General features: G+C 43.4%; 6 protein-coding genes and 1 non-coding gene across 7 annotated transcripts; 3 read left to right on the top strand and 4 right to left on the bottom strand. All coding sequences in view use genetic code 12, as the record gives it.

The window, feature by feature from the left end:
- Window positions 1-151: 151 nt before the first annotated feature.
- CEF3 (translation elongation factor EF-3) lies at window positions 152-3301 on the bottom strand (the record flags this gene model as incomplete). The annotated part of the gene is made up of 1 exon (XM_002614313.2): window positions 152-3301. The coding sequence occupies one exon, from the start codon at window positions 3299-3301 to the stop codon at window positions 152-154; it is 3150 nt and encodes a 1049-aa protein (XP_002614359.2).
- Window positions 3302-4420: 1119 nt separating this feature from the next.
- FOB63_005637 lies at window positions 4421-4491 on the top strand. Its single transcript has one exon. It is a non-coding gene; the product is annotated as a tRNA-Gln (tRNA).
- A 329-nt stretch (window positions 4492-4820) lies between these two features.
- Window positions 4821-5813, bottom strand: FOB63_004443 (uncharacterized protein; the record flags this gene model as incomplete). The annotated part of the gene is made up of 1 exon (XM_002614311.1): window positions 4821-5813. One exon carries the CDS (start codon window positions 5811-5813, stop codon window positions 4821-4823), a length of 993 nt encoding a protein of 330 aa, XP_002614357.1.
- A 1763-nt stretch (window positions 5814-7576) lies between these two features.
- Window positions 7577-8260, top strand: CCW14 (Ccw14p; the record flags this gene model as incomplete). The annotated part of the gene is made up of 1 exon (XM_002614310.1): window positions 7577-8260. The coding sequence occupies one exon, from the start codon at window positions 7577-7579 to the stop codon at window positions 8258-8260; it is 684 nt and encodes a 227-aa protein (XP_002614356.1).
- A 947-nt stretch (window positions 8261-9207) lies between these two features.
- FOB63_004445 (uncharacterized protein) lies at window positions 9208-9510 on the top strand (the record flags this gene model as incomplete). Its single annotated transcript, XM_002614308.1, has 1 exon — window positions 9208-9510. The coding sequence occupies one exon, from the start codon at window positions 9208-9210 to the stop codon at window positions 9508-9510; it is 303 nt and encodes a 100-aa protein (XP_002614354.1).
- Window positions 9511-9530: 20 nt separating this feature from the next.
- FOB63_004446 (mitochondrial 54S ribosomal protein bL19m) lies at window positions 9531-10085 on the bottom strand (the record flags this gene model as incomplete). The annotated part of the gene is made up of 1 exon (XM_002614307.1): window positions 9531-10085. The coding sequence occupies one exon, from the start codon at window positions 10083-10085 to the stop codon at window positions 9531-9533; it is 555 nt and encodes a 184-aa protein (XP_002614353.1).
- Window positions 10086-10808: 723 nt separating this feature from the next.
- BUD23 (18S rRNA (guanine1575-N7)-methyltransferase) lies at window positions 10809-11618 on the bottom strand (the record flags this gene model as incomplete). The annotated part of the gene is made up of 1 exon (XM_002614306.1): window positions 10809-11618. One exon carries the CDS (start codon window positions 11616-11618, stop codon window positions 10809-10811), a length of 810 nt encoding a protein of 269 aa, XP_002614352.1.
- Between the last annotated feature and the right edge of the window lie 1315 nt (window positions 11619-12933).

Below are 12933 nucleotides of genomic sequence, written 5' to 3' on the forward strand. Positions count from 1 at the left end.
TAGTAACTATAAAATGATAATGCGCACAAAAATGATAACATCTATAATATTGACATATAGAAATAAATTAAGGCTAAACAAACAGCGGACTGCTGCAGAGACAATTTAAAAGAATTAATGATTAAATGACAGAGCAGAGAGACAGCGATGCTTAGAAGTCCTCGTCGGAGGAAACGTAGGCGTCACCCAATTCCTTCTTCTTCTTCATTCTCTCCTTCTTCTTCTTTCTCAACTCAGCAGAAGACAACTTCTTCTTCTTCTTAGCAGAGGCAATCTTGTTACCCATAGCATCGAACTTGTCCTCCTCGTCGTCGTCCTTCTTCTCCAATCTTGGACCAGCACCTTGACCTTGGACCCAGTTGTGACCGGAAGGAGTCATTCTACCGTCCAAGACGGCCCAGACTTCCTCAGTCAAGTCCTTGGTGAACTCAGCAGAGTGAGTAATGATGACAATACCACCCTCGAAAGACTTCAAAGCCTTGGACAAAGCACCCAAAGAGTCACGGTCCAAGTAGTTGGTTGGCTCATCCAACACAATCAAGTGAGGTCTTTGCCAGGTACAAGCAGCCAAGACCAACTTGACCTTTTGACCACCAGACAAACCTCTGATTCTAGAGTGAGAAACCAATTCAGCGTCCAAACCCAACATGGCACAGTGCTCTTCGATTTCCTTTCTGGTCAATGGTCTGAATTGACCGGAAGCCAAAGCCTCCTTCATGTCGACTTCAGCAACCATCTTGGAGTGAGTCTCAACCAACTCACCTCTTGGCAACCAAGCGTTGTCAACAGACATCATTGGAACCCATCTCTCGTTCTTCATGCCGATGTTCTCACCCAACAAGAAAGAACACTCGTACTCGTAAGTGTTCTTGAACTTTCTTCTACCGTGAATACCAGCAATTCTTCTTGGGGTACCCTCGATCTTGAAGATCTTGTTCATGGCGTTCTCGTCATCCTCGTTGATTTGTCTGTTGGCTCTGTCCATGGTCTCTCTGTCCTCACCGGTCTGGAATCTCCATTGAATGTACTCAGATGGAGTCTTGTCCAAGTGGTTATCGATGTGGGCGAAAGCGTGTTGCTTAATGTAGGCGATACGACAGTTCTCGTGCACGTAAACTTCACCCTCAGTTGGCAACAACTCACCAGTCAAGACGTTAATCAAGGTAGACTTACCGGCACCGTTAGGACCAATGACAGCAATTCTAGAAGACAACGAACACTGGAAGTTGATGTCTCTGATTTGTGGCTTAGAGGTACCTGGGTATTGGAAGGTCATGTTGGAAACCTTGACAATAGCCTTTTGCTTAGTCTTAACACCCTCCAAGAAACCTGGTTCTGGGAATCTGAATTCAACTTCAGAGGCACCCAACTCGTAGTAAGATTGAGCAGATGGGCACTTCTTGACGAACTCAGACAAGTTACCCTTGTACTTTCTCAACTTGAAACCTTCGTAGTGGATAATGTACTCAACAACATTGTCCAAGAAACCGGAGTCGTGGGAAACAATGATAGAAGTGATACCACAGGTCTTCAAGTAGTTGACCAACCAAGCGACGTTGACAGTGTCCAAATGGTTAGTTGGCTCATCCAACAACAAAATGTCAGCGTTCTTCAACACAGCTCTGGCCAAAGCCAACTTCATCTTCCAACCACCGGAAAGAGAAGAGATTGGCATCTTGATCATTTCTTCAGTGAAAGAGAACTCTCTCAACTTGTCCTCAGCGGCTTCCTTGGTCAAACCAACCATACCGTCGGCAAGAACGAAGTCAACAACAGAGGTCTCGGCGTCAGTACCGTCAATGTCGTGCTCGACGTAAACGGTTCTACATTCGTCTTGAGATGGGAAACCTTCGACTTGGCCGTTGGCAATAGCTCTCATCAAGGTAGACTTACCAGCACCGTTAGGACCACACAAACCGTATCTTCTGTTTCTCTTCAATCTGAATTGAGTCTTGTTCAACAAGATCTTAGCACCGTAAGCCAAAGAGAACTCACAGTTACACAAGTCCTCTCCGTCATCTTCTTCGTCCTCGAAAGCTGGAGGAGCTGGGATGTTGTCGACAGCTCTCTTTCTGAACTCTTCAATGATTTCCTTGGCGTCAGCCTCGTGCAAGAAGATGGTGGCGAATGGCAAGATGTTCTTCAACCAAGAGTCTGGTTGAATGTCTCTCTCGTCAATCAAGTCACCGGCAATGGCGGCGATGTAGGTCTTGGCAACGTCGAATCTGGAAGCGATCTTCTTGTCCTTAACCAACTCGTCGAAAACACCCAAAGTGACTGGAATGTCACCAGCGGTAGAAACCTCTGGGATAGCGTCATCAGCACCAACGGCACCAACTCTTCTCAAGGTGTTCAAAGCTCTTTGGGTAACACCACGAGCTTCTGGGTCAGCAATGGTGGAGAAGTTGGCGTTCAAAGCTGGCAACAAGGTGCTCAAGAAAGGAGCAACAACTTGTGGGTCATCCACAAGCTTACACATGTTGTCGACGATAACAGCAGCCTTTCTCTTGATGGCAGTGTCACGCTCAGCCAAACCTCTGGACAACAATGGAGCCATGATGGACAAAGTGGCCATGGTGACTTCAGAGACGAAAGTGGTGGCACCCAAGACGTGGACGGTCTCTGGGACTTCAGTTGGGTTAGCGATACACTCAATCAACTTAGGGATAAACTTCTCGATATCCTTGTTGTCAATGGTCTCGGTGGACTTGGTCATGGTGGCGTGAGCAGCCTCCTTAACCTCCTTCTTGGTGTCCCACATAGCCTCGGACAAGGAAGGAATCAACTCAGGCATTCTCAAGGCGATTTGAGACTTGGCAGTGTCAACCAATTGGGAGACAGCCTTCAAGATGGCAACCTTCTCAGTCCACTTGTTGGTAGAAGACAAGTTCTCCATCAAACCTGGCAACAAAGCCTTGATGGCAGTTGGGGTGATGGCAGTGGCAATAGCCAACAAAGCCTTCTCAGCAGCAGCAGCAACATCCTTGTTCTTGTCACCACTTCTGGTGGCAACGTCAGTGGCCAATTGGACAATGTATGGCTCAACAGAAGGAGCCATGTCGTTGGCAGAGGCAATGTGAGTGTAGGCGGTCAAAGCAGCCACGGCAACATCGGCACTCTTGTTGTTGATTTGCTTCTTCAAGTCGGCAAAGAACTCGGAAGGAACATCGTGTTCAATGATGGAAGAGTTCAAGAAAGAAGAAACGTTGGCAGCGGCCTCTTCCTTGTTGTCAGCAACTTGTAATTTGCTCAACAACTCGGAAAGGACTTCAGCAGAGTACTTGGATTCACTGGCAGACATCTTTCCAAAGCTTTGGTGAAAGAAAAAAAAGAAGAAGAAAATGCGCCAGTTATAAATGCATAGGGCAAATATACCAAAAAAATTTTCAACCGACCTGTGTGCACGCCTGGAGGCCGTTTCTTTTTGGGCTGCCCCGCGTAAATATCAGCATGCAGTCAGGATACCCATGGCACACCATAACCAAATTCGCTACAGATAATGGCTAATGACTACGAAAAGATTAAATCCGTATAATTTCTGTCTTTTAATACTTCCGCAATTTTCTGGTTTTTTTTTTTTTTCGAGATTGAATGTGCTTTTTTCGTCTATCTCCTTTATGTCTCATATCAGCAAGAAAGAAACGTGCGATGCGCAGGTCTCACGGTTACTCAGTCTCATCGCATAAGTTACCCGGTCGCGATGGCTTCCAAGGATGAAAGGAGGTTATTATTGAATTTGAGGACGTTGAAAGCGTTTTGTTCCGTGTTAGTTGATCGATTACCTATGGCTTTCCTCCTCCCGTTTTTTCACATTCCTCCGGGCGAAATCAGTTGAGCTTTTTGCCACGAAATGACTTTGTTGTGCATTATACAGGCCTTGACCACCTGATACCATTCCATTAATAATAGTTGTATTTCTTGTGATCTCATGCCTAAACAGCAATGCTTGTCTCTATAATGACAAGTCCTAATCTCCTCTGAAGATTGAGCGTGACTTCTTTTTTTTCCGTCTTCAGAGATAGCCATTTTACTATATTCCAGCTTGCTTCCATACGATCAACAGAGATTGTTGGACTAATACTCATCCTATCAATAAGTTGCTCTTTTATGGAACCAAATGACCTACTTATTCTGTATGTTCTTTCTCTATGCTGGCTTTAAGAGCTTATATGATTTCAAACATGCTTCAAATTGTGCGTTTCATAAGTATATTTTCATTTTGTAGATTTCAGCACTAATTCACAGATATTGCGAAAAGATCTTTTTGCCTTTTGTCAGAAGTTTTCCACCTGCACTATGAACATTACTCCCACTTCATTCTGTGTAAACGTGAAAGTGTGTTCTAAATAAAAAACAGCCCGATTAATTACTCCTTACAAAAAACACTAATTCCGGAGACATTTTTTTCCACTCAAGAAATGGTCTTATAGTGTAGTGGTATCACTTCAGATTCTGATTCTGGCAACCTGGGTTCGAACCCCAGTAGGACCTTTTTTTTGCTCAAGAAGCATTCATTTTTTCTGCAATACTTGAGGTCGTTATTGACTTTCTATTCTCTTCATTACAAGCAACAATAGTACACGTATACATGCTTTTAGTGCAGTTGTAACATAAATCGTACATTTGTCCTATAGCTGAAACCTAGGGAGTAAAAGGAGGAGAAAACAGAACATCTGTTTGGCAAGACTCCCTCATTTCTATCAAGTTTCCATTGTCCAGTAAGACATGCTCATGGTGATCCAGAACCCTCAACATCTTTAGTTCGGTGGCCACTGTCGATTAATCGCTTGTTGGACTACTTCATTTTGAAGTCTTGTAATTTAATCTTCAATGGGTTCATGCTCTTCAGACTTGCTTGTCTCCTTTTTAGTGCTATCGTCGCGAGATTCTTGCTCTTCATCGACAGACTTGCGGACATCCTTGCTGAGAAGAGGAATTTCATTTTCGTCGGAACCAGAGTGCTTCGAAGTTTTCTTTGCTTTGATAGGAACAGTCTGCTCGTCTTCGGATTCAACAGAAACCTTCCTTCCACTAGCAGGAGCTTTCTCGTCGTATTCTGATTTTCCAGAGATTATCTCCTCGTCATCTGCTGATGCCTTCCCCTTCGATTTACCAGATTTCTTCTCCTCGTCCTTTCTTTCGTTTTCGGAGTCGTATGGAGAATTGAGTGTCTTCTTCAACATTTCAAAGTCATCGTCCTTCTCAGCAACAGGCTGGCTGGCTTTTCTTGGTGAAGAGTTCTTCTCAGATGCAGAGGTTTGCGAAGATGGAGATAGAGACATCTTTGAATCCTTTTCAGCAATGTCCTCTTCCCTGGACGCTTTCACGCTGACTTTGGCGGGAGCCACGGCATCAACGATTTTCTTTTTCGTTTTTCCGTCCACAACCAAATCCTCGTCGTTTCCGACGACCGGAGCTTCGTTGACCATTCCTCCCTTAGGAGCTTCCGGAATGGCGTGGCCATACTCGCCCTTGGAGTTTTGCGCCTTGTTCAGGGCCAAGTCGCCCTTTTCATTCTCCTTTTGCTCTCCCTTGTCTGAATCGACAAGCTTACCAACGTCTCCTCTAGTGAGACCGGCCTTGGCATTCAGAGCTGTGTCAAGTTCAAAGGTAGTAGGGGGCGCCGGCTTCAACTCTTGGCCGACCAAGTACATACAGAAGGAAAACAAAATGAGCAACAAAAGGTAGCCTGACAATTTACGAGTTCTGGAAAAGAAAAAGTTGCGGGGCATTCTGTCATAGGCCGAGCCCTTTCTGGTCGGTTTCATATAGTAAGGACGAGGAAGTCCATTATCTTTGTAGGAGCCTTGCATTTCCGGCTTTGTGTTGTGTGCAACGAAATGGTGCTTGGAGTTTTAGTGGGAAAGACAGAAAGAAGTTGGAGGATGAAGCTGATAAGCGCAAAGATGCAGAACCAGAACACACACGCAAACGAGTTTCTCAGAGGGGACCCGTGATGGAATGAAGGTGAAAGGAATAGGAAAAAAAATTTTTAAAGGAGGTAGGAAAAAAAGACACAAGAGGGCAACAAAGTTGGAAATTGAGCGACGGTGTAGATGTGCGCTCTCCCCCAATATATGGCTAGAAGTAAGAAAGACCGAGTGTGCTTTTTTCGACGCTCGTGTTTCTGGGACTGTATGCACAGCAATGACTTGTGTTCACGAAAGGGCCTTCTATTTTGCGGGGCTTAGAACCCTGTTTTGGGCAACGTAGTCAAGAATATTACGCAAAGAGAATACGGGTCGTAGGCCTACATGGGAAAACACGAAAATGAGGAAAACGGGGACTTTATTCATGTGACGTCTGGAAGGGTCTGGCCAGACCGATTTTTATCCATCTGTCACTTGACTTTGCAGGTTCAACACGGTTAGAAACTATGGGCGGAGCCTTGCTTCCTGCAGGAATAAACAAGTCGATTCCTACCTCTAGAGACCATTTTGGTCGGCAGAGATGGCTTCTTTGTTTAGATCTGACAGTAGCATCTTTTTCGAGTAAGGAGCCATTTCAGTGTGTGGTGGTATTTTACGCGGCCTCGCACTAATACGTATTAAAACCCATAATGCATGGGTCTGAGCCACTAATTTTACAAACCATTTGCGCTTGGTCTTATTGGTCCCGACAGACCTCTCAAGTACTTTCATTTATACTCTAGTAGAGCATCAATTCGCCAATATTTATCCATGTATCGCATTAATGGTGCTGTTGATATGTAAAGTGTGTATATTCCTTCTGTGGGGCCAGTGATGCAAACAAAAAATGGCCCGACTAACCTTGCAAACATATTGGGCTTGGTTTTCCGAAACTTAAATTTCCTTTTTCGTAGACCACAAAACTATAAAGGGAACAATTTCTGTACTATGCAAGCATGACAGTTTACGCAAAAGGTATCGTTACGGATGATCTTGGAAACATCATGTCAAGAAAAGAGAGCATCTACTTCAAAATTGACCTACTCAGTTTACACTTTGGCTCCAGATCCGCTTAAGCTTTTGCCAAGTGAGATTCGACTTTCCACATAGTGTTGTTTGATCATTGTCAAATGCGGAAGTTCGTATTCGTACACATCAAAGGTAGTCTGTAAAATGAATTGGCGAGGGGAAGTTAACGTGAGACATCAGAATTGTGGTGGTAATTGCAATAAATGGTTACCTATGGCCTGTAGGATGAATTTGAAACCAAACAATATTGGGCCACGAATGATGTCTAATTGTACTCACAAAGCTTCTGAACCAAATGCATCTATGACAAGCGGGAAATCCCAAGCATTAAAGAACGATTACAGTGGTCCAGTTGTCAATGGCATTAAGTAAATATCCGAATAGCCAAAACAAAACTTAGGTAGAAGCAGGTAGGAAAACTTGATATGGGATCATTTCGAAAAGCACTTGCACCCATTGGATTACTTTCTTTTGTTCAATCTGCCGTCCTTAACTTCATGGGCTACCAACCTTTATAGTATAGACATTGGTTATTGAGAAGGATTTGGTGGACATGGCAGCCTTCTACACAGCTTCCTTGTGGCTCATTCAGTACATAATGTCCCATATGACCATTGTGCGCATTATAGTCGATAATCATGTTTTTGTATTTGTGGCTTTTTATTTTCATTTGCCCCGTCTGGTGTACCCCACCAGCTTGTTTCTTGGATTGTATTTCTGTTGTCTCCCGCTCATGTAATAATTTATCTGACATCCCCTGTCTATGTTCTTCACAAGACTGTTTGATTCCATGCTTCGAGAAAAGATGCAAAGATATAGCATTTCTAAGTGCAAGAGACCACTACTGGGGAACATGTTTGGAGCACCATTATCCTAGTCGAAACGCCTGTCGTATTCCAGCAAGCAACGTTTTGGAAAGCACAATAGATGTACTGCCAAATGACGATGAGAAAAAACAAACGTCAACGGAACAGAACATCAGGGAAAGCGCTGGTGTCGAAGAAAGCTCGTCTGCAAAGAAAGATCCAGAATCTCGGGGAGAGCTGATCCAAAGTTCGAACGAAAGCTATCTGGAATCGAGAGAAGTAGACGAAAATTCTCTACCTGATAGTAGGCCAGCGGCATCTGTCCAGCAAGAAAGTTCCAGTATGTTGTCTTATACCGTATCCGATTTTGATGCACCTGTTCTTTTCGTCTCCGTTTCATCTGGAACGATGTTCTCTTCTCAAACACATACTTCTGGCACCTTCTCGTCTGCGCCCGTTTTCAACCGCCGAAAAAAGTACAGGGCCAACTATTTCCGTCCTGTCTACCGAGCATAGCGGCTCTCAATCAAAACTTTCAGCACTTGGGGCCGTGGCACACTCACTAAACCCAACTCTCTTTTGCGTAGGAGGGCCGAATCGAGTTTGTCCTCAGAAGTTTCCCACACATTAGAAAGTAGCATATTGCCAAAAGGATCGACCACAGTCAAGATTCCATCCAATTGTCGTCCATCGACCAATTCAATTCGAAGACTGGTGCCTATATACTTTTCCACTTCCATAGTGATGATGTATTCAGAGTGCGCATACGCTGAAAATCGAACATGTAAGACACAACCCAAATTTGGAGAACTTTTCCATACCTTCCACATTCAAACTTGTTTACTGCCGCTATTTGCTATCAAATTTATTGAGTCACTTCTGTTCAAATTCCTACTTTTTTTCTTTTCGTTTTTGAAGAAGGAATGGTACTGTGATGTATTTCACGCTCGTAACTAGGGGACTTTTCTTATTTACTCTTAACAATTCCTTTTGAGAGCATCGAAGCTTTCCAAGTTCAGATCAATAGCTCTACAGTACTAAAGGTTTTCGATTCTCCCTGGGCCTGCCAAAGACCAGGTATATTTCGGACCTGTAGTTACCCGCACCAGTAAACACTACTTAAGACGCAGTTGCGCCAGAATTTTTTTCCCCAACATCAATCGCAGCTCCGAGCTCCACAAAGCTCGACTGGTCTCTATGTGGCCAGCCGAGTGGGGTAGATACCGGGCAGAAGCGTAGATAGATTGCACGTTGCTGGGCGCCTGGCGTTGACTACTATATGGAATGCTGGGAATCAGTTGAGGCTACAAATGTAATGCGAATGTAACATTTTTTTTTCTTCAACTATTGTCCTGTTTCTTCTACTGGGAACACTCTTGTGTGGTCCTTCACTTATCTGAATACGTCTCCACTGTAACCCCTTTATAAGATAGTCCTTATAAACGGCGCAGGATTTGCTTTTTATGAACGTTGAACTGGAGTTGTCTACCATTGCTCGCGAGTACTCGTCGTACTTTCCAAAGTGTAATTTGGTGCCGGAAAAGAGATCGTACTACCCATTAAAAACGGAACCGTGGCATCTTGCAATCACCACGAAAGAAGAGAAAAGTGTCAAGGTGACCGTTTCCGTGGCTGGATGGTCACTTACGGACAGCGAGCAGTACTTTCAAACATTTGAAGCATTGATGAACCACGAGTCGCCGCAGTTTCGCCATTCTTTCGCCGATGCTCTTACACAAAAACTTGCTTTGATCAGTGAAGGTTAATTAATATATACAAGTGGCATCTAGTTGTTCTTCTTCTTCTCCTTTCTCAAGAAAGTCTCGACATCACCAACATCGTACTTACTGTTTCTGATGTAGAAATGCTTCTTTCTAGGCATGTACTTCTTTGGCTTATGAAGCACCTCGATGTTTCTGATATTGGGGTTGAACAACGGCACACGAACCTCGCATCCGAGCTTGTTGATTTTGTTTCTGAGCAAAATGTTCGTGCCCAAGTTGTACTGGCCTCTCTTGATACCAATAACTTGTCCAGTCACATTGGTACGATCAAGATACGTCACCTTGATAATATCACCCGCACGCAACCCGGTTTTTGTGTCCACGAGAGCACTTCTTTTGCCTGTAGGGTCATGTTTCTTAAGAAGTTGTTGGTGCAAGAAAAGGACAGCGCTTTGGCCGTTTCTCTTTTTTGGAAGCGGCTCAAACACCTTAGCCGTACTGAGACTCCGTAATGGAGATACACAGCTTCTAGGAATTGCCAGTCTTAGAATATTGGAGAGGCCAAACATGCTGGGGAGTATCGGACTGACAATTTTTTTCATAGGTAGCGCGCACATGCACTACTTACTCTAAGACTTGGGGAGATACCTAGCATCATCAGAAAAATACATTAGAAGGATAGCTTTGGAAAGAGACTCGTACTTGCTCCACATTTTTATTATGCTTTTACAATTTTGTTTTTGCTGAGGGCTAGGAAAATGCTAGATGTTGGCTCATTGTTATGCGCACCAATAGAAGGCTCGGGCTGTACTAATACATATCGATTCCAAGCTATGTGACAGTGTAAAATTCAGGATGTGGGAGTTAACCGGAATCAGTTACTGTGGAATGCTAAAATGGCCAAAATGGGCCACGGTAGTTAGCGAAATTAAGAAGTAAAAAGGAGATTAGTTTCGCAGTCTAAATGGAAAGAGAGGAACACTAAAGTAAGATGTCTGATTTTTTCTTTGTTTTCCATAGAAAAGAATTTAATTAGTCTTTTCTGTCCTGTTACACCGATATTTTCAATGGCATAAGTATAGGCAAGTATCATTTTATTGGTGAAAGTGGGTGCAAGGTCGGAGCATATGCAATGGTACTAGATGTTCTGACCATGAACGCACCATGAAACTGACAAAAAATGTACTTAATGTAAGCAACATCTGAAGACACATTAAAATGTAATCTGTCACAGTAGTGAAAAAATCGAACACTTCATTGTGCATTGCTCATGGAGTCTACATTTTGTCCCAAACTCGATATGGAATAATGCTAATATACATATGCTACAATGAAAACGCTCAAAAGCGGGGGCGTCTTTGTCTGGCCGTGAACTTCGAATCATGCGCCACTTTTCTTCCTCTCCGTCTCATGGCCTCCTTCTTTCTGTTGATATAATCTTTCCGACTCTCCAACTTCTTCTTCATTTTGCTGCTGAGCTTCTTAGTCTGGTCTGGTGCTTCCATTTGAGCGCCAGCCAAATTCAAGTTGCGGTCCGCCTGACCAGCTGTGAGAACAAGATAATACTTTTTATTCTTCTTAGACTCGGGATCGTCAATGATCAAACCTCCAGCAAAACCGGCGATTTTGGCTGCCTCCAACATGGTTTGTGTTTGCGTATCATTCATAGGGTAAAACTGTGCCACAAACTTGCCTCCTCTCTTCATGGAAGCATACAAGGAGTTAAAGAACCTCAAGGTTCTTTTCTTGGGGTCAACACCGGCAGTATCTGCGTTACATAACCACTGGATCACAGAGATAGAAATGGCTGCATCAAACGTGCCTGCCCTGAACGGAATGCCATTTCCCAAGTCTCCCAAAAACAAGTCTCCCTCCACCTCTCTGTCCAAAGCGGAAGCCAACATGCTGGGGGCAATGTCCATTCCGATCCAGTTGTAGCCCTCCTCTGTCAAAATCTCGCCCGAAAGCCCGGAACCACAGCCCAAATCAAGCAAAAAGTGCGGCTGATCCGAGTCCAAGTTTAAAAGCTCTAGTGCTCGAAGAGTCATTTTGGCCTGAATATGCTGCACACGCGATGACGACGTGTACTTGAAAGATTCTGCATCGTTATAGAAAATCTCCGGCGGAGCGATTTCTTCGGGCCTAGACATGACTTCTTGGAGTGTAGGTTATCACCAGGTGAGATGAGTAAAAATCCTTACTGCGCGAAGATGTACAAATCTGCCTGCGTATGCAGTCAACTTTGTAGGAAGCTCCATGGCATGTCAGAAAGGATCCTTTTCACCGGGAAAGATATTACCATGTCTAATAGCTTTGCTTAACGTAATAGATTTAATTCATTCAACCTAAACCGTGACAAAGGAGGAAAATATCCCGCTTCCTCATTGCTCAGAGAGGTTATCACATCGTTGGTCAGGATATCTGAAACATTACACAAGTTTCAGATCACTGTTTTAGTGGCTCTCGGCCCACATGGTTGGAAACACTCCTCGATGAATTGCCAAGCTGGGCTTACTGAAACATTGCTTCCACATACGTATTTATTATGCTTCATGAAAGTTAGTATACTCCGGAATTTCCATCTAGAGACACGATAAGACAACCTAGACTAAAGTGGAAAGGGCTTCGTGTCTCTAAAATGGAAACGAGACTAGGCTAGGACATAACACTCACGAGAGCTGGTGTTCAAAAGATATGATAAAATAATTCCCAACTTGCGAAGCTTTGAGGAACTATTTGAAAAAAGTTTCAATTTCAAGTCTATCTGGCCAAAATGCAGATCTTATGAATATTGACAAGACCACGACATCAGTAATCTGCTCTGTTGATTACATCTCCTATTGATAAACGGGAGAATAGGAATGTCCTTCAGTATAAAGGGAAGACAAACACCGGTGAAATTAGTATTGTCATCAGGAAATTTTTGCTACATACGTGTCTCCCATTTGAACAGTAATGTTTATCGTTATGTTTATGGCTTGCCTTAGTTCGCTCAGACATTTTGCTTTTTGTTAGTGTGTTATAGCATTTGTATTCGTCGTGTAAATTGTTCGCATTACAACACAAGTAGAGGCTTCTGTCAATTAATTGGACAATTCATATCTATTGGAATTTAAAAGAATCCAGTGTCAGCATTCAACGAAATCTTTGCCCAATCTGGTTCTAATCCTGTTGGTTTTACTCATACATCGGCCCTAATATGAAATATATTTGCTCTTGACCCTTAATATTGAGATCCTCTTACATATTCACGTTAGAATTACTCCAGGACAGTTTCACTAAGCTTTCACGCGGTGAAATTTCAGGGATGCACATTATTTAATGTCTCAGGTTCACCTTGTAGTTCAAATGGATGTATGAAATCACATACCTTTTCTAAAATGGATTCATCCCTCCCGAAATATCAATTCTAGCTAAACGTCAGTTATCAATGCTACTTCTGCTACTGCTACTAAAACACCTGCC

The sequence above is a fragment of the Clavispora lusitaniae genome, assembly GCF_014636115.1.
Source record: "Clavispora lusitaniae strain FDAARGOS_655 chromosome Unknown tig00000223_pilon, whole genome shotgun sequence".
In the NCBI taxonomy this organism is placed as follows: domain Eukaryota; kingdom Fungi; phylum Ascomycota; class Pichiomycetes; order Serinales; family Metschnikowiaceae; genus Clavispora; species Clavispora lusitaniae.